Here is a 20,818-nt window from a genome sequence, read left to right as displayed (position 1 = left end):
AATGAATCGGGGTTTTTTTTTTTTTTTGGTTTGTGAACAGCTTCAGCTTCCTCTTTGTCTTCCTCCCTCAATACCTTTCCATTTCTATCCCTCTCTATCTGTTCATTCCAAGTCTCGGCTAGGCCCTAATAGGATATATCGAGGGAGGCTTCCGTTCTGCTGTAGTCATGGCAACGGGGCTCTGGCGGGAGTTGGAAAGGCTGTGATGTAGCCAGCCCACACCCCTCCTTTTGTACACACACGCACACACACACACACACACACACACACACACTCCTCATTCTAACCCACCCCCTCACAACACTCCCACTCCCACACACTCCACTCCCTTAGCCAGGAGGTGCACACCGAAGATTATATACCTGCAGCGGAAGACTCTCTCTCTCACACACACACACACACACACACACACACACACACACACGTCCTTGTGTGCACTCATCTTGAATCTAACGGGGGCATTCATGCACAACACATGCTCCACACCCTTTTTCTACTATTTGTCTTCTTTACACACATGGACACCCGCTTAAATTTTTTGCTTTTGTACAGCAAATGCTTTATTATTTTTTTTTTCTGTAAAAGTCCTTTTTTTTTTTTGTTAAAAAAAGTCTGTAAAACTCCTTTACTACAAAGCGATGCAGTGTGAAATGAATCCAAACGCTGAAACTATTCATACCACGGATGACGTGTCTGTTATCCATCATGTAAAGCTGAGGAAGTTGATGATGCTGTGATGATTGCGTTTGATCAGCGGTAGCGAGAAACGATTTCTTTCCAGCCCAGACTGTAGATTCGTGCAGCTTATCAGTGACCAGCGTGTCGGGTGATTACACAGAGTGCCACGTCCCCTCGATTTTGAGTGCATTCAGCCCGCTTTGCTGACTCCAATCCATAACACATCATCAGCAGTGATTGAGAAAGCACACGTGAAATACATGCAGGTGATTTAAACACGAACAAAGTGGATTATTTACTCGGACTTCAAAATACTTAAACATATTATAAACCTAGTAATAGCACCTTATAACAGCATCGTATATTTCTCTCTAGGCAATGGAAGTCATGTTGTTCATATCTTATACATAGATTATAGCCTAATATTAATGTTCACAGTAATGTTAATATCTTAAAGACTATAGCCTAATAGTAATGTTTATAGAAATATTCATATTTTACAGATTATGGCCTAATGTTAATATTGTTTATTTCTTATAGAGTACATTTTAATAGTAATGTTCATATCTTATACATAGAGTATAGCCTAATATTAATGTTCACAGTAATGTTGATATCTTAAAGACTATAGCCTAATAGTAATGTTTATAGAAATATTCATATTTTGTAAATTATAGCCTTACAGTAATGTCTCTAGTAATGTTCATATTTTGTAGATTATAGCCTAATGTTAATATTATTTATTTCTTATCGAGTACATTTTAATAGTAATGTTCATGTCTTATTGATTATAGCCTAATAGTAATATTAGGTTTATAGATTAGTAAGTTTATAGATTAGTAATGACAGTAGTAATGGTAGTAGTTAATAGATTATAAGCTAATAGTACTGTTAATAGTAATGTTAATAGTTGAGAGATTATAACTTAATAGTAATGTTAATAGTAATATTTTTCCTGTGTTCATGTTATCTTTATTTCATACTGAACCCTTATGAGAACTTATAAGAGCAATAGTTTGTAATAGATGTTTGGAATTTTATAAAGTATTCTGCAGTAGTTTGAAAGGTTTTTGTGTCTTGCTGTTGTTTATTTAGGTTCATTTCTGTTATATCGCCTTTTGAAAACTCAAATAAGTGCATTATTAATTGGTTGTTATTACAGTGACCTCTGCTTGGTGCAGGATCTGATGAGTCTTAAGAGTGTAGAGAAGATTGAGTAGATCCACAGTGATAGAGCTGTTGCAGCGTGATAAAGCTGCTGTTACTTGCCGCGTTGGCTGCTCGGATAGTTGTTAAAGGGTGCGGCCAACTACCACTCCCTCTCTGAGCCTCTGTCTGGCATTAATAATCTCCCTCAGCAGCCGCTCCCTTCATCCATCCCCGCCTCCTCCAGTTTATCATCCATATCTCTCCTCACACTCTGGCACATCACATGGCAAACAGACTGATGGCTGACCTCACCCAGCAGACGGAGGCCAGCGCAGACGTACAGTACCGCAACACGTCCGCTGTGTGACAATGCGGGGTTTTCTATAAGTTACACAAACAAACTTTGGGATTCATTGTCTAGAAATAGGACCGGGACTTTCTGATTGAGGGATAGATGCAGTGTACTGGCTTTAGTGGAGCTTAGAAACAGGAAAGGCTTTATCGTGGCTCATGGAACAAAGTAAGACAAGTAAGGCAAGACATTTTCCAAAAAAAACAAAATAATGATAAGGAAAGGATTATTATTGAGCTAGTTATATTTCTATTATTTCTATTATTTATGGGCTGCTCTCAGGGAGTTAGAAAATATTTCTATGTTTTATTCACTGTATTCAAATCTAAAATCTTAAAAAGCTTATAAAATGACTTATTAAAGACACCCATGTGGCTGGTTGGCAACATTTTCACATCATTATCTAATATCTAAAGGCGTTTATTCCTCAATAAATTTGTCAATTGAAGCATTTCATTACAGAATATAATCGCTGTTCTTCTTAAATCTGTAGTGTGTGTGGATACCTTGGAAAATAATTTGGACACGGTGTGACCAATAATTAAAAATTGATTATTCTTTATCTTTATTTATTTACTTTATAATGCTCATAAAGTGCAATCGCTGATCTCACTGTTGAGATGAAGAGACAAATTTTTTTTACTTTAAATGTGATTATTTTTTGTCATCCATAATAGTTGATTTGAAATTTTACACTCTTCATTTTAGCTCGAAACAGAACGAATCACATGAACCTGTGGAATTTGAAGTCATGGAAATCTCATTAAGTCATTAATAGGTGATCTAATGAGTAAAAAAATATAACTGAATTAATATATATATATATATATATATATATATATATATATATATATATATATATATATATATGTGTGTGTTTTTGATTCTTTTCTTAAATAATTAATTCTTAGCAAATAAAATACTTAAAAAGCTTTATGTTATTCTTTAATTTATCATTTATCAGTCTATTTTTGTTCATTTACTCATGTATTGTCACTGCTTATATGATGATGAGGGGGGCGTGTCCAACTTCTTTTCAGTGAGTTGCTCCTGGTTAAGATGGAGTTTTTCAGATTTTAATAGATTACACCATACTAGATTACAGCAGTCTTCCCTGTCAACATTGTTTAAAGGTGAGACCTCAGAAATATTTTCAGAAATGCCTCAATCGAATATCGCAAAGTTAAAGTTTTGTGACCATGAAAGGACAGACTTGCAAATTTATTCCCCAAAACCCTTTGGAATTTGATGTGGGATTATTCATTAATGATTAATAATGCGCTGTAATACTTCATATATGTCATCCTTAGGGCTCTGTATCTATTCTCGAGTCGCTGCTTAATATTAGCATTAATAACGCACTAGACTGTATATAGATACACACCAGTCCATGCTCCGTGTCCGTGTCAGCAGCGGAGAGTCTATTCTGGTTTGGACGGATTTGGCTCTGCAGCTCGCATACAGTCGACATGTGTACGCTTTAACGCTGTGGGGATACTAAGCAGACATTAATAACGCACTGTGATGCTTCATATATGTGCAGACTTTAGGTTCTTTACCGCATTTTGCACGAATGACGAGCTACAGAACGTACAGCTTATTGCTAGTTATCTCAAGGCAATAATAAAAAAATTACACTTCATATAGCTATATATGTTCAGGGTTATGATTTAGTTTTATTCATCCACAACTGAGTGTGTTTGTTCTTGACTGTGAAAAATCTCTCAGTAAACTGACCTTCTGAAAATACATTGACCCACTTATAGACTCACTGACCTCTATCAGCTTTAATATGGTGCTACGGTGGGATTTATTCCTAGACTATGGTAGTTGAGGACACAATGATTATGTGCACTTTGATTACGATGCATTACATCAGCGGGGCCCATACTAGGGGTCGTGACCCCGTGTGGGGTCGTTCGATCTACAAATGGTGTCGCATGAAGACAACCACCGCTAGTTCCTTGATAATAGTGTGACTCTGACACAGCGGTAGGACTGAAGTCAACAAAACAAACATGAAAATAAGCTTTTATTAAATATGGATTTCTGAGCATGATGGTCATGATGCCAAAGCCTGTACCTTGCACAAAATTCATAATGTGAACTTGGGGTCATTTGCCTAAAAGGTTTGGGAACCCCTGCATTAGGTACTGCTGGGTCGATAAGACACGCCCCCTCATTATCATATAAGCAGCGAGATTAAGAGATTAGGAAATGTTGCATGAGTTAAATAGGAGATGCAGCAAAGACTTTTATGGAATTGATTAAACAGGAAAAGTGAGAAGTGATCATGAATGATAATGAATGTAATATATTTTGTAATATGTGTACTGACTTTAAGACTTTAGGAAAAAAATACATAGTACTTTTAGTGCTTAATATTAGTACTGAGTACTATAACGAGTATAGCTATTGCTGTAACTGAAGTACTAAAAACATCACTAGAAGGAGAAAAAAATAAAAATCTATAAAATATTTACATTTTACAATTTAAGAGATTGTAACATCACATCAGCTTCTCTCAAGTCAGTTTGTAATTATAAAAAAAAAATTCCATTAAATGTAATAAATAGATACCACGATTAGGAGTGGGGCGATATTACAAAAATATCATATCACGATTCTCGAAGGCATTTCTACATCGCAGGAAACGTATCACGATATGTGGATCTGCTCACAAACTGCCAGCGATGTGGTAGTGTTGCATTTAAAAAGAACCTGTGCGATAATGCGATAATAAAATTTATTTATAATTTTTATTTTTAAAAAATAACATTTAACACCACATCAGCTACTTGGAGTCAGTTTGTAAAATGTTTAATAACAAAGATATCACAATATCAGTGATATCTCAGAAAAATGTATTCTCACCTAATTTATCGTAATATCAATATTATATTGTCATATCGCACAGCCCTGGCCATGATATCTAAGAAAAGCATATTGTGACGTTGTTTATCACGATATCGATATCATACCGTCATATCGCACAGCCCTGTTTAGAGTTTTGAATTCGTGATATATAATCGCATAAGCCTGTTGATGGAATTTATCAGAGGTTTCCACTTCTGTTCATTTCTTAGTTCAGGAAGTGTATCGATATTTTTTTGGTGATGAACAAAGACAAAGTTGAAGAATGCCGGAATGTTCCTTTAATAATCAATGAAATGATGAGTATCAACCAGGATTGCTGTCAGTACAGTGCTGTTGACGGTTTTATTCTTTTTCCCAAGAAATTGGCAGTTGATTTAGTACAAAGGTTTCCCCCTTCCCCCTTCTCTCTCTCTCTCTCTCTCTCTCTCTCTCTCTCTCTCTCTCTGCAGTGCAGTCAGTAGTATGAGCTTGGCTCTGACAGAGCGAGCTTTGGACGAGAACATTGCTCTCTTTTCTCTTGGCAGCCTGTACGTTGGTTGACGCACCACTGGATGCTGGAGAACATTATAATTGCACCGAGACTTCAGCTCTAAAGCTATGTTCATTATATGCACTTTCACGGATGCCATGATGCATCCAACATTTTCACCACCCCCACCCTGGTGGAGCACTGAATTCTCCTCCGCCGGCTTCGCCCGCGGTACTTTGTGTCTTATCTCACCGCTCACATCAGCTTGTCTCACAACGGGCGACAGCTATTGAAACGTTCTCGATTAACGTCACGCGCGGCGAGCTGATAACGAGGCCGCTTATCGATGCCTTTCTCTTCCGGACTCAAGTAGCTGAAAAAGGGACTGGAGCGAAAGGTGGAGTGGAGGAAGGGTGGAGATCGAAAGAGGGTGAGGTGACAGGGTGGAGGAACATAGCGAAAAAAAGGGGGAGGGCGGGAACGAGGGAGCAAAGGCGGAAAAATGACTCAGCTGATACCTCCCAGTTTCCATGGTAACCGGAGGCCTTTCCCACCCACTCTTTTTTTTTTTTTTTTTGATTCTCTCCCTCTCTCTGCCTACTCGCTCACTCCTTTTTGTCACGTCTTTTTCCCTCCTGGCACCTAGCCTCAACCTCGCGGCCTCTTTATTTACAGGCCGCCTATGAGGGGAATTAAACGGATCAAATTCTTTGTTATTCAGTTTCACAGTCTCGCCCTGTAGTTCCGTTGCTGTGTGCTTGGGCCTCCGTGACACACACTGTTTACTGTCATTCATGCTACGTGAACGGAGGCTGTGTACGTTTGTGCTTTAATGAAACCAGAGCGTCGTTTACGTTTTTACAGTTTGTGCTCATTGTGTTTTGTTAACTTAAAAAGATCTGGAGAATTCTTCAACTCAGTTTCCTCTGAATACATTGCTGTGAAAAACTATAGCCCCCCCCACCGGGAGTGTGTGTGTGTGTGTGTGTGTGTGTGTGTGTGTGTGTGTGTGTGTGTGTGTGTGTGTGTGTGTGTGTGTGTGTGTGTGTGGAGCTGGATAGACGCCAGGGTTCAGGCCCAAACCTCTGCTGCGTTGAGGCCCCATCAGGACAACCTTTGTTCCTGAGCTGGAACTCTTCTCTTCCTGAGCTGTTCATTCTTCTCTTCTCTTCTGTTTTGCTTGTCTCATTTCATTCTCTCATCTTCTCTCTTTTTGTCTCTTCCCTCCTCTCCTCTCTTTTTGTCTCTTCTCTCCTCTCCTCTCCTCTCCTCTCCTCTCCTCTTCTCTCTTTTTTGTCTCTTCTCTTCTATTTTGCTTCTCTCACTTCATTCTCTCTTCTCTTCTCTTCTCTTCTCTTCTCTTCTCTTCTCTTCTCTTCTCTTCTTCAGTCTCCATCTCTTCCTCCTTTCCATGTTCATCTCCCACACCTTCTCTTCTTCATCTCTCTCCTTGTCTTTTTCAGCTCTACGTTTACTCCCTGCCCTTTCTGTCTTCTCTTTTGCTTTACAGTTCTCCTTCTGTTATCTTTATCTTCCGTCTCTTCTTCTGCTTTTTCGGTTCTATTTCTGTTCTGCTTTCTGTTTCTCTATTTTCCTGTTTTCACACAGACTTTTTTTCCCTCTTGACCTCTCTCTCTCTCTCTCTCTCGCCAGAAGCAAGAGCCTGAGGACGATTGCCCAGAGCCCACAGATCTGAAGCTGAAGTCCTCTCCCCCTCCTCTCTGCGTGATCAGCACCCACCTGGCCGACGCTGACCAGACCGAGCCCGTGGACCTGTCGCTTAACAAGCCCCGCCCCTCGCTACCTATCGCTGCCACACCCGCAGCCACGCCAGTCAACCCTGCGCCAGCGACGGGTAGCATCGGCACCAGCGCCACGCTCCCAGCTGTCCTGGCGTCCCCGGGCTCCATCCTAGCCTCGGCACAGGGCGTCGGGGGACAACAGATCCTACACGTCATCCACACCATCCCCTCAGTGAACGTTGCGGGCAAAGTGGGCCAGCTTCAGACCATCCCTGTGGTGGTACAGTCGCTGCCTGTTGTCTACACGGCCGTACCTGCTGACGGAGTACCCGCCGCCGCCATCACCGTGCCCCTCATTGGCACAGACGGCCGCTCCGAAGGGTCAGGTGAGGAGAACGCCTTATCTGTTTTCCTCTCTTTCACTCCTCTAGCTGTTGTTTTATTTAGCGTGGTATACAATTGCTTTGGTGTCAGGTAGCTTATAGTATTCATGTCCTACGCAGAAAACTGAGGGAGATCTGACGCTCCACGACTGGTCTAAAATCAGGAAGCTGAAGCTGATATACATGTTCTGAAGCTGATATACATGAAAAACGTGTGTTTTTGAGAAGTTTTACATTTTTACAGGGTTTACCTGAGCCAATCATTCATTACATTTCTTTCAAAGTGTTGCAGTGGATCCTACACTCTCAATAGGACACCATTTGCACAGTCATTCATTTCAGAGCAGTCAGGCCACCTACCGGCCTGTTTGTGGGAGGAAACCGGAGATCCCGGAGAAAACCCACGATCAAACCCTCAGGATCAAACTGAGAACCCTGAAGCTGTGAAGCAGCAACTCTACCTGCTGCACCAGCATCCAGTGTGCCACCCGCTTGTTCATTAGTTTTATTTTATTACATTCTACAGTAGCAAGGTGGTAGTAAAACATAATTAAATAAAACTAATGAACAAGATTTTGAACCAAGTGGCTTTTTAATATTTACATTGTTTCAGGAGCCATAACCTGATTATCGAGCTAAAATCCAGGTCTCTTTATTATAGTTCTTAGAAAGTACTACTTGATGCTGTTAAATTATGTACTGTTTCCAGTAATCAGACTTTGAGTGAACTGAGGTCTACCAAAACCAGAATGATTATTAGTGTACATGTGAACATACTCACTGTTTTCTAATGCCTTATAATCTGTGGCTGTAGGCCTTTTGGTATCTCTTATCTCTCTTCCTATTCTCTCTCTCTCTCTCTCTCATTTTTCTGTCTCGATGAACACATCCTTTTTATGTATTAGTCAACATACTCCTGTTCTCACAAATATTTGAGAATACACATGACAGACTGAGAACTAAAGATTAACCAATACGGATGATGCAGTGATTTTGAATGGTGGAGCGATGCTTTAAGCTCCACCCACAGAATTGTTTTGGCCAGAAAAAGCACTAATGTATTCTTTCTTTTTTTTTTTTTTTTGCCCGCTTGTGTTGCTTCCATGTAGTGAATTTGAGTGGAAGAATATATACCCTCATCAAACTGTGACCTGTGCTCCTATACTTTATCATTTATCAGGTTGAAATGAGAATGAGAGATCATTAATCAGCTGTCTGTATAACGAGGATTATTAGGATTAATATATATACAGCAGGTTTTGTGGGATGTTCCCGATAGGCAGTGGTTAGTAAAAGTGATCCAAGGAATGAAAACCGGCAACAGAGTCATGGGCAGCAAAGACTCATTGATGCGCGTGGGGTGTGTAGCACAGGTTGCTGAAAAAGTTCATGCTGGCTATGATAGAAAGGTGTCAGAACACACAGTGCATCACAGCTTGCTGCGTATGGGGCCCAGAGTGCCCATGCTGACCCCCGTCCACTGCCGAAAGCACCTACAGTGGGCACGTGAGCATCAGAACTGGACCATGGAGCAATGGAAGAAGGTGGCCTGGTCTGATAAATCCCATTTGCTTTTACATCATGTGGATGTCCTGGTGTGTGTGTGTCACTTACCTGGAGAAGAGATGGCACCAGGATGCACTATGAGAAGAAGGCAAGCCGGCAGAGGCAGTGTGATGCTCTTGGGTCCTGGCTTTCATGTGGATGTTACTTTGACACATACCACCTACCTACATTGCTGCAGACCAAATACACCCTTTCATGGGAACGGTATCCCCTAATGGCAGCGGTGTCTTTCAGCAGGATAATGCGTCCTGTCACACTGCAAAAATTGTTCAGGAATGGTTTGAGGAACATGACAAAGAGTTCAAGGTGTTGACTTGGCCTCAAAATTCTCCAGAACTCAATCTGATCGAGCATCTATGGGATGTGCTGGACAAACAAGTCTGATCCATGGAAGGCCCACCTCGCAACTTACAGGTTTTAAAGGACTTGCTGCGAACGTCTTGGTGGCAGATACCACAGCACATCTTCAGAGGTCTTGTGGAGTCCATGCCTCGATGGGTCAGAGCTGTTTTGGCGGCACAAGGAGGACCTATACAACTGGGTGGTCATTGGAGTGGACATGATTTCCCCTTTTTTTCATCCTGTAATGGTTTGTTCCGCCTGAGGCTTTTTTCTTCCCATTGCCCTTTTGACTTCACAGCTCTCCACTTCACTCTGCCAAAAAGGAAATGAAGCCTAATAATGAAAACTAAGACAAAGATGGGAAATGAAAGAGAAAACACAGCATGAAATATGCAGGGGGTGAAATTAGGGGGATTTTGATGGATTCTGCACAAAGCTAATGATTAGAAAACTTGTCTACTTGGGTATTAGCTACTGTGATTTCATTCTTAACCCCAAGGAAGGGACAGTTTTTTTTTTTTTTTTTTAATGGTCCGCACAGTAAAATGTCAAGGGCTGAACATGAACACTAGGGAGGTGAATTATGCTATTTTTTTGGGTGGGGTTCCTTTTTTACAGCGGCTTATAAAGAGGGTTAGTTTCACTTACTAATTTCACTTTGTGGAAAAACATTGAGATGGAAGAGCTCTGAATTTAAAATGGCACCCCCCCCCAACACACACACACACACATAGTTATTGAGCAGAATAATATTGGGATGCTTTGGGAGAAGATGGGGGCTTGCCAACACTTTTCAGTCCAAACAGTTCCCTCTTTGATTCCAAATCAAACCAACTGAACTGTGTGAAGAGCGCTCTATTCTCTTCTCCCACCAGGAGGTTAAAAGTTGCCCCAAAGAGAGATCCGCCCACGTCCTGCTCAGCCACACCTATTTTTAATGGGGAGCTTGAGGTTAATTTACGATCTCTCCATATTTCCATCTTTTCTGGACGCGCCCAAAGAGCAGTCTGCATACCACAGCCACACCTAGCTTTAACGAGATATTCTCACCAATTCTGAACGAGACACCGGGAGGGAACGGCTTGTTGTTCTGGAAGAGATATTGTTTGACTTGAATAAGTGGAGAAAATAGCCATCTATCTGTCAACCTATTTGTCAACCTGATCTAAATCTGCAGCATCTGTAGTGCCTGGAGTAGTGTCTGATCAACGAAATACACTTTTCTGTGATATTACAGGTATCTAACAACTTCAGAAATAAATATTACAAACTGTAGAAGCAGCTGATTTGATTTTTGTACTTAACTTTTAAAATGGTAAAAAAAATTATCTACTGTAATTTTTACTTTTTTTCGTATCCTTTTCAGTTTATGTTTTTGTAGACATTGCAGGCATAAAATTTTTTCCCATATATTTTTTTTTTCAATATATAATGCAACACAAATTGTTCTCATTTTTGTGTGATCCTTTAGTATAATGGCAATTTTGAGTTTGGGTGACAAATTGAAGGAAAATACCCATTTGACTCTGCTGTAGAAATTTTGGTTTGGATCCAAAAGTTCATCGCAAATCAATACAAACTTCTAACTGATCACATTTGTCCTACGAGGAACCATTTCTCTCCTGACTGGGCGTGGTCTCTTCCAGGATGACTCCGCCCCCCATTTCCAGTGCATGAGAGCTGACTGATGAGGATGAAAATGATCTTATGTCCTTCACACTCATCAGATTGAACATCTGCAGGATATTTTGGAGCGACGTCTTAGATGGTTTTTTTTTTTTTTTTTTTGTGTTCATCGCTTCAAAAGTTGCAGAGACGTGTAGAATCGATGACATGGTGCGTGCTGGTCACTTGTGGTGGTGCAAGACCTTATCAAGACACATTATGATGGATTTTCCTTTAATTTGTCACCTGTTTTTGCGTAGTAGCTATGTATTGCAATTTCCCTTAGACTTCCATTATACAAGACTGTCACGTGAATTGGTTTTTCTGTCTTTGCTCAGTACAGGGACACGTGAAATACTTCTTTGCGGTAATTGTTCATATGTTGCAGATGCGGATAATAGAGATTAGGTCGAAAAACTCCGGAGTATTCCTTTAATGGTCACAGCTACACTGAGTGTTAATGAGAAAGCTCTTGGTCAGTGCTGGTCATGTGAGCGTCTGGAACCGATTTCTGCTCGCTTAGTGCCGTGTTTCGGGTCTAGCTGAGGTCAAATTGCTAAAATTCTTGGCCTTTTTCTTGTCTTCTGTGTGTACTCAGTGCGAATTAAGCCTGGCTCGACGTCCCCGGTGGAGTACCAGAGTGACAGCGATGCAGAGAGTGGCACAGAGTCTGGATCAGCTTCCTTCAGAACACAGAGCATGGACAACAGGTGAGAGTTTGTGTGTGTGTGTGTGTGTGTGTGTGTGTGTAAGATTTGAACCAGTGGCATCTCTGCAGCTCTGTGTGGCATAGCTGCATCACTAATAGACACGACACTTGCGTAACTGCAGCACCACTGCTCTGCTCTCCTGGAGCTACAAGCTGGGTGTGGATATATATGTGTGTGTGTGTGTGTGTGTGTGTGTGTGTGTGTGTGTGTGTGTGTGTGTTGCTGGGCAGGGTTCTCTCCAAACTGGGTATAAACAAGGTTACGTAACTCAGTTTGTCGTCACACCTCCTGATGAATGCTTTTCAAAGAGGGAGTAATAGAGAGAGAATGAGAGACAGAGAGAGCGAGAAAGAGAAAGAGAGAGAGGATAATAAGACAGGATGGAGTACTGAAAATCTTACAGCTGAATTGTGTGGATAAAAAGACAAAGAAACAGGGCTGAAATTAAGGAAAAGGGAGCGAACTAGTTGGCAGGCAGAGGGAGTGGACAGGCAAGGGCGAGAAGGAAGAGAGAGGGGAAGGAAAATAGGGGAGCAAGAGACACACAGGCGTAAAAAAACGAGGGGGAGGGTAAGTTGGAAGAAGAAGGAGAGATCAGCATTGGACTGGAAATGCTCCAGCTGTATGGGATTTAGACATTCACACCCTTTAGCTCCCTCTGCTGGTGCTCTAGTGGTATTTCACTAAAAGGTCAGACAGCTATGGGTGACTAATCATGTGCATTAGGGTCAGACGATATGAACCTGGATCAGTGTCAGAGCTGAGATCATCCCAAATCCAATCCACTGACGGTTTTAATACATGATTTGAACTCATGTGATAAGCAAAAACACAATAATGAATAATGTTTTAAGGGACAGTTTCAATATTAGAGTAGGAAAAGTAAAAGTATCAGATCATGCTGAAATATTTTGGACATCATCATAATAAATAAATGAATAAATAAATAAATAAAGATGAAATATTCCTACAACATTCCTAACAAAATGTCAAATAATGGGAATAATGATGATAATTAGAAAGTAATTAAATACACTCTTTTATTTTTTTCCTGAGCTGTCAGCGATCAGACGTGCACAAACACTTTGAGCAGCAGTTCAGCCGTGAAAAATATCAGCCATGTGGACAGCAGTCAACTGATTTGTAAAAAAAAAAATTGATCAAAAATGTACTTTTATGGTTTATTTAGGCAAGGCAAGTTTATTTATATAGCACCTTTCATACACAATGGTAATTCAAAGTGCTTTACATAAAAGAAGTAAAATAATCATTAAAAAATCACAACAATCACAACAAAACAAGGAAATTAAAACTTTTAAAATGATTTAAAAATTGATTTAAAATGAATTAAAACGGTTAAGAATAGAAAATGATTATACGTAACATACAGTGCGGTCAGTTCGGATGTAGCACAGTGCTCATTCAGTAAATGCACAGCTAAACAGATGAGTTTTGAGACTAGATTTAAATGTGGCTAATGTTTTAGCACATCTGATCTCGTCTGGAAGCTGGTTCCAACGGGATAATCGCTAAAAGCTATTTTATTTTATTTTAAAGCTTGTTTTGTGTGAACCCTTGGTGTTTCTAACTGACTCGATCCTAATGATCTGAGTGGTCTGTTAGGTTTATATTCAGTGAGCATATCTGCAGTGTATTTAGGTCCTAGGCCATTGAGTGATTTATAAATGAGTAAAAGTACTTTAAAATCAATCCTAAATCTAACTGGAAGCCAGTGTAAGGACCTGAGGACTGGTGTGATATGCTCAGGTTTTCTGGTTCTTGTCAGAATCCTGGCAGCAGCGTTCTGTATGAGCTGCAGCTGTCTAATGGTTTTCTATTTACTGCAAATTGCGGAAAAATTACTTAAAAATCCACCATCCTGCTGAGTTTTAGCAATTGCCACTGCCACCAAGCAGCTCCTGACTGCACAGCTGGTAATGTTTTTACGCCTCCCTACTCTCCTTACACCTGAAATGGTGGAAATTCTTGTTGTAATCTATTCAGCTCACTCGTGTCTATCCGTAATGTGATTAGCACCGTTCTCCTTAATGCCCGGCAGTTTATGTGGAATTCCTCTGAGTGATCGGAGCGTAACGATCATCGTTTACAATAAAACAAAACTATTAATCTATCTAATGATTTACTATTAATGTTGTGTCTGCACAAGCAATTATTTTTCTTTTAATTATGTTTGCTTGACGGAGCCAACATACTGTTCTCCATAACCACCTTCTTCTTCTTCTTCTTCTTCTTCTTCTTCTTCTTCTATTCCAAAATGTTGTCTGTCTTCACAGGTTGCAGAGCCATGAAATTCGACACAGTCACAGATGCTATACAGGAATAGTGTGCGTGTGCTTTTGGGGGAGGGCTGAATTACGGTTGCCGCGTAGCAACGCTCCAGATGCCTTTTTTTTTTTTTCCATTATAGGAATACATCGAAAATGTTTTGTTGATCCTGCTTTCACACGATTTAAGCCTTTCTTCATTCAGATATACTGAAGACAATTAAAATGACATTGCTCCACCTAATAAAACCCATAGCAACCACCTGCACTATGACAGCAAACAGCTAACACCCTAGCAACCAGCTGAGTTTCCTTAGCAACCGACTGGCTACAACCTAGCAACCAACTGGGATCATATTGAAAGCTTATAGAAACACCATAACAACCACTTGAGACCCCCGTAACAGCCACCTAGCAACACCCTAGCAACCAGCTGGGATGGCATAGCAGTGTTTTGGTGTTTTAAACTTTAAACGTTTCACTGTTTTTAACATTTTAACCTTTACATATTATAAACTTTTAGCCTTTTACACTTTAAATGTTTAACATTTTAAAATCAGTGACAACAAAACACTGTAAAGCCAACATCAAAGTTCATCCATGAATTCAGCCTTGTAGTTGTTAATTGCTGTAAGCGACTCCATTTTGTGACTCGCTACATGATTACGTGGCTCTTGAAGCCCAAATCAACATTTTGTCTCCGGTCTTCTCTTCAGCTTAAGCACAGATGTGGACATCCAAGCAGACCCCGACTCACCTGACATGAAGAGACGACGAGTGCACATGTGCGACTACGATGGCTGCAACAAAGTGTACACCAAAAGCTCTCATCTGAAAGCTCACCGCAGAATACACACAGGTGTGTGTTTTCAGCTTTCTGAGTAGCTCGCAATGGAACAAGTAAAAGCTAATCTGATTCGCTGTTAGAAATATGTCCTGGTGTTGGAATGATCCTTATAACTTATATGTTCTTTTTGGGTCAAAATGATTTTTTATTATTTATTTATTTATTTATTTTTTTTACTAAAAGTAGAACAGTACTGAAAATATTTTTTCCGACATAAAGCTTTAACCTTGTTGCTTGGCTTTAAAGATTTCTCTAATATTTAATTAATTTATTATTATTATTATTAATAATTGAAATAAGTAAATAAATATTTAGGGCCTTATTTTTAAGATCATTTAGCCTTGATTTTAAATTTCATTAATTTGTTCTTATGTTAAAAAGAAGGAATTTCTGAAACATAAACTTTTGTTTCCCTAATGTGAAACTTTTAATCTTCCCAGTGCAACAGAAGCGAATCATTTTATTAATAAAGGAATGAAATCATTTATATTGGTGGTGAAAATAAGTTAAAACAGAGAATCAAAATACACCACTGACATTTCAGTGTATTAAAACTACTATGTTAAGTATATAAAAAACTAATGAAATAGGCAAATAACCAGATTTATAAATGAATACAGAAATAACCACAGCTCTCCTGAGAAATGCCTAGTCTCTGCGTTCTATCACGAAGTGTTAGTAAATCCGTTTTAAAGCTACATTGTGACTTCCACCTCACTGATCTGCTATCGTTTAGGTTATTTAGGTAACAAGGCGTGGCTCTGCCTGTGAAAAAACATGTGATGGTTTGCTGAAATCCATCAAGCTTTCTTGTGGCATTCTTATTATCAGAGCTATTATCAGTTACTTACAGCCACCGCCATCATTCCGAACAACTTAATAATTACTGAACCAGTTGTGTATATTATTCACCGTGTAAGTATTCGAGGCGTTCTCTAGGTGGAGATGATAATCTCGTTAACCTGCATGTTTTTAGGATGATTTGCGATGAGTAAACAGGCCATGGGTAGGATCTAGGAACTTTTTGTTCCTCTGCATTGAATATTTGTTATAATGTCTGAAATAATGATAGTCCACAATTGGTGTGTGCGATGTAACAATTTATTTAAGCAATATCGCACGAGCTAGAGTGCGGTTCTACGATATATCGGCACGGATGTAGCTAATCACAGCCGTGCCGTTATTCAGTATAACCGTATGATTATGAGTACAATATTGCTTTTATATGTTCTGTTTATTTTTGCTCCGCTGATGGAAATAGATCCTGAAGAAGCCTCTTTATAGCACGTCAGCTAGCTGGCTAGCTAACTTACTTTGATTTGTACATTTCTTGTTAAAGGTGCTTCTGGTGAAATTGGCCTCCCTTCTTCCTTTTCATCTTCATCTGTCAAGCTTTATTTTAAGAGTTTTATTTATTTTCAGAAAGTCAGACGTTGTATTCCTGAAAAGTATCGTTTGCAATGTGTGCTGATGATGTCGCTAACACTGCTGTAGTAACCGTTTCGAAGTAGGAGGTGGAATTGCGTGTAGTGAACACAGATAAGCGGAGTGATACACACACTGAAACGTCACAGGGCTACTATACACTAAATACAAACACTCTTGGAACGCTGCTCAACCAATCAGATTAGTGGACTGAAACTAACTGTTGTATGCGACATACGATAAATGTTCCAATCATCTTTTTTAATTATTAGCAAAGAAAACAGTATTAAGAGAAGAAGACTTAACAAAACCACTTCCTGTATTTTGGAGTCTCTTGATTTAGGGGAGTTTTGAAGCAGTTGAATCTGGAGTATTTGTGACTTATTCCTCATCCTAGTGCTGATTTTAAATTGCAGAGCTACAAGAACATTTGTCCATATTGTGTCCGAAATGTCAATTGCTTGATATAAATTTCTTGTTTACAGAACTGTTGTATAAAAGCAATATCGCATTCACAATCACGTGGTTATACTGAATATCGCCACGGCTGTGATTAGCTACGTCCGTGCCGATATATCGTATAACCTCACTCTAGCTCGTGCGATATTGCTTGAATAATGATCTAAGCGACAACACACTGTGATGATATCTAGTGACATTTGCTCTGGCTGTATTATATTACCAGACCTGCCAAGCTTTACACATTTTGACATCAGCTCTAGGACGAGGTATAAGTCACAGATACTCCAGATTCAACTGCTTCAAAATTCTCCTACATCAGGAGACTCCAGAATACAGGAAGTGGATTTGTTAGGTCTTCTTCTCATCATACTGTTTTCTTTGCTAATTATTAAAATAAAGATGATTGGGGGAATTGGTTTTACAACACAGTCACCTTAAAATCTCTAGAGATTGCTGCATCTACTGTATTTAAGTATTGAAAAGGACAAATGTGACCTGTACCCTGAGTGTAATGGCTAACTAATTCCCTCTCTGTCTGTCTTTCTTTAGGAGAGAAACCATATCAGTGTACGTGGGAGGGCTGCACATGGCGCTTCGCCCGCTCCGACGAGCTAACGCGTCACTTTCGCAAGCACACAGGCATCAAGCCGTTCCGCTGCACTGACTGCGACCGCAGCTTCTCCCGCTCCGACCATCTAGCCCTTCATCGGCGCCGCCACGTCATGATGTGAGCCCGGCTTCGCAGCCGGCTCAGTTTAGCCCCGCCTCCTCTCCCCCATTTACTCCTCAGGAGACTCCACCCCCCTCAGAAAGGGCTGAGAGAACTGTGAAGCTGTCCCTTCCTTCCTCAGAGCCGCATACGATGAAGATAACGCCGCATGTCTTTGGGGTTCTTCTCCCACAAAGTCACGTAACACGCTTCAAAAAAACAAATCCGCTCATCCGTCCAGTCTTCATGTGTACCAGGTTACGCTGTTTCAACGCGCGCTTCAGCAGGGAAGCCGGACCAGTGAGACTCACTGCTGATAACAGACTGAAGGGGTGAGGGTTTGTCTGAGCCTGTCACCATGAGAAGAGCAGAGCAGAGCAGAGCAGAGCAGGACCAGACGATGGAGACGGCACGAGAAGAGAAATGGCATGGTTTTGATGATGAGTTTACAAAGTCTCTTCTGATCATTTGATTTGTAGGTTTTACCTGAACATTTTAGTCTTTTTAGACATTTTTTTATTTTTTTTTGGTTTGCATGAACTAGCTCTGTTGTGTTGAGTTGTTTGAATGTTTGTGTGTTGCTGAATGTTCACGTGTATTTTTTTTCTTTTTAAAATAAGTCCTACCCGCTATTTTACGAACAAATGTTTAGGGGTTCGCTGTTCCGTCTTTATCAACTATCTACCCCACGCCACCCGAGAGGTAGAGAGCTAAGACTGTGAATTTTTTAGAAATAGGGTTTCGTTTTCTCAGATTGGCTAATTCTTTTCATAATTTGTTAGGTTGTGTGTGTGTTTTTTTTTTAATTTTTTTGAGAGAGAGAAACAGATCAAGGCCTCACTCCAAGGTTTTCAGCAAGCTACAGAGTTCCTGAACTTTATGGAATTTTGTGCTGAGATATCGCAACCGAACATCTTCCACAAAAACGAAAAAACAAACAAAAAAAAAACAAACAAAATATATTTGGCTTGGTAACAGTATTTATAAAATATATATATATTTTTTAAAATCCTTTTTATTTGCGTTCTGCCAGAATTGGCATTTGATATAATGAATATGATTTGGTGGATGTGCTTTCTCACATGAGGCTGTGAAAGAAAAAAAAAAAAAAGTTCATCCAAATGGGATTAGAACAGGAAATAGGGGCGCTTGATAACAGTGTGTGCGTGGTGTGTGTGTGTGTGTGTGTGTGTGTTTCTAAGAAACATAATCAGAGTTTTAAATAGTAGAGGTGTGTGTTCTAGGCACATATTGTTCACGCCCGTCAGAGCCTTAATTGAAGTAAATGTGCAACTCGTTCGTCGGAGTTCCTCAGGGTTCTGGGTTGGGACCCCTAGTAAAGTAAGGCAACATTTAAAAAAAGAAAGAAAACAACAACAACAACCATCTTTATATCTAGATCGACAATAACCACTTCTTAAAGGAACAGTTTTAGCTCCAGCCCTGGTTTCACTTGATTATGCAAAAGTTAGACTCAGACCTTCCCCTTGACCTTCTTGCGGTATTTAATTTAAAACGTAGAGCACAGTCCCGTTCAGAGAGGAAGATTTGTCGACCTCGTCTCTATCCCTTCACGCTAGCACTTGTAATCATGGTCATAATTTCAACAGCTAGCAGATTATGAAGAGGTGCATTATAACTTTTCGTTGTTTCAGAAGCTATAAACGCAGCTTATTCGATTCCAGCCTTCAAGAGTTGACTGCATGTTTGCAAAAATAAATAAATAAATAAATAATTTTTAAAAAATGAAAAAAAAAAAATCTTTGATCCAGTGCAATCTTCAGACGTCAGATCTATCGTTCTATTCTCTTGCTTCAACTCTAAACTTAAGCACATCTTTGTAGAAAAGTATATGCATTCGATTGCGATCCTTTCTCTTCTTCTTTTTTTTTTTTTTTATAAACTGTTCATAGGCATACAGACAATTATAAATAATTAACAAATACATGTACATACTGTATATAATCAAAGTTCTGAATAAACGTAACGGGTGGATTTCTATTTTTAACACTGACTAGACAATGTGAATTTTTTTTTTCTTTTTCCCTTTGTTGGCTCAACAATGTGTTCTTTTTTTTTTTTTTTTTTTTTTAAAAATCCCTTTTTAATCTGATGTGTTGTAACTCTTTTGTGTTGCATGGAGAGAATTTCTTTGTGAAGTTGCTGAGCATGTCAGTGTGTCATGTCGGTGCCCTGACAAACGTGGCCTGTAAGCACTGATAATCCATCTACGATACAACGTGGCATTTCTTGTGCAATTAAAGCCATTCTTTGCACGTAAAAAAAAAAAAAAAAAAAAACAGCTACTACCTGACTTTAGTTACGTTGTCTTTATAGATAGGCACAGTACTAAAACGACGCAAAAGGGGGAAAAAAAACCTTTGAACAAATGAAATATGCGTCGTCTCAGTTCCGTGCAACGGAAATGCCATCAGGAACCTCAAGTAGGAACTCTTGTAGATGAATTTTATTTTAAAATTGACAAATTTATGACCTTTACCTATATTTTATGTCCCGTGACTGAATTTGCCATCGTATACATCTTTGCAAGCATGTTTACTCATTTTCACTTTGAGTTCAACAAAAAAAAAAATTTAAAACACATACACATATATTGGGTTTGGTTTGTATGAGTGTATGCAAGCGTCTTTATCATAAATCAATCTTTTCTTTTTCTTTCTTTCTTTTTTTTTGTTTTAAAGGTCAGAATCATAGGTATTTTATATTGAATGCAGTAACTTATGGGCCAGTACTATATTACTCAGTGCAATGCAGTTATCATTATAATAATACAAGTAATTAATGTTATTTCTTTTGTATTTGTACAGAACAAATGTGTAAAGATCAGTGAGGCGAACACAAGCTTTTTGATACTGTGAGAAATGGTGTTAAAAGTCAGTTTCCCCTGTACAGTTGTGATTATCTACGCCTTTTATAGAATAAAGTGTTTTTTTGTTCAGATCAGTGTCATTTCATTGATAACTAATGTGATGTAAGTAATGGTTAGATATCATCTCAGTGATTTTGGAGGGATTTTCGCGGAAAACAAAATACTCCAGTGAGTGAGCCGCAGTTCTGCGGGCCGAATTGCCTTGTCGATGAGAGAGATCAGAGGAGAATGTTCAGACTGGTTCGAGCTGACAGGAAACTCAAATAG

The 20,818-nt window shown here is 39.5% G+C and overlaps 1 protein-coding gene across 4 annotated transcripts in view; it reads left to right on the top strand.

Moving 5' to 3' along the window:
- Nucleotides 1-20,620, top strand: part of klf8 (Kruppel-like factor 8) — a 38,324-nt gene extending 17,704 nt beyond the window's left edge. For 2 of the 4 annotated variants that reach the window (XM_026938682.3, XM_034311267.2), the window contains exons 3-6: nucleotides 7,182-7,653; nucleotides 11,822-11,933; nucleotides 14,935-15,077; nucleotides 17,502-20,620. In XM_026938682.3, the coding sequence (XP_026794483.1) occupies nucleotides 7,182-7,653; nucleotides 11,822-11,933; nucleotides 14,935-15,077; nucleotides 17,502-17,683 (909 nt within the window). In that variant the 3' untranslated portion in view covers nucleotides 17,684-20,620. Of the gene's footprint in view, nucleotides 1-7,178; nucleotides 7,654-11,821; nucleotides 11,934-14,934; nucleotides 15,078-17,501 lie in introns of all 4 variants that reach the window. The other 2 variants (XM_026938681.3, XM_026938683.3) reach the window with 1 other exon arrangement.
- The last annotated feature ends 198 nt before the right edge of the window (nucleotides 20,621-20,818 follow it).

This window comes from Pangasianodon hypophthalmus, chromosome 15, assembly GCF_027358585.1.
Source record: "Pangasianodon hypophthalmus isolate fPanHyp1 chromosome 15, fPanHyp1.pri, whole genome shotgun sequence".
NCBI lineage: Eukaryota > Metazoa > Chordata > Actinopteri > Siluriformes > Pangasiidae > Pangasianodon > Pangasianodon hypophthalmus.
This window is presented reverse-complemented; position numbering and strand designations above follow the sequence as displayed.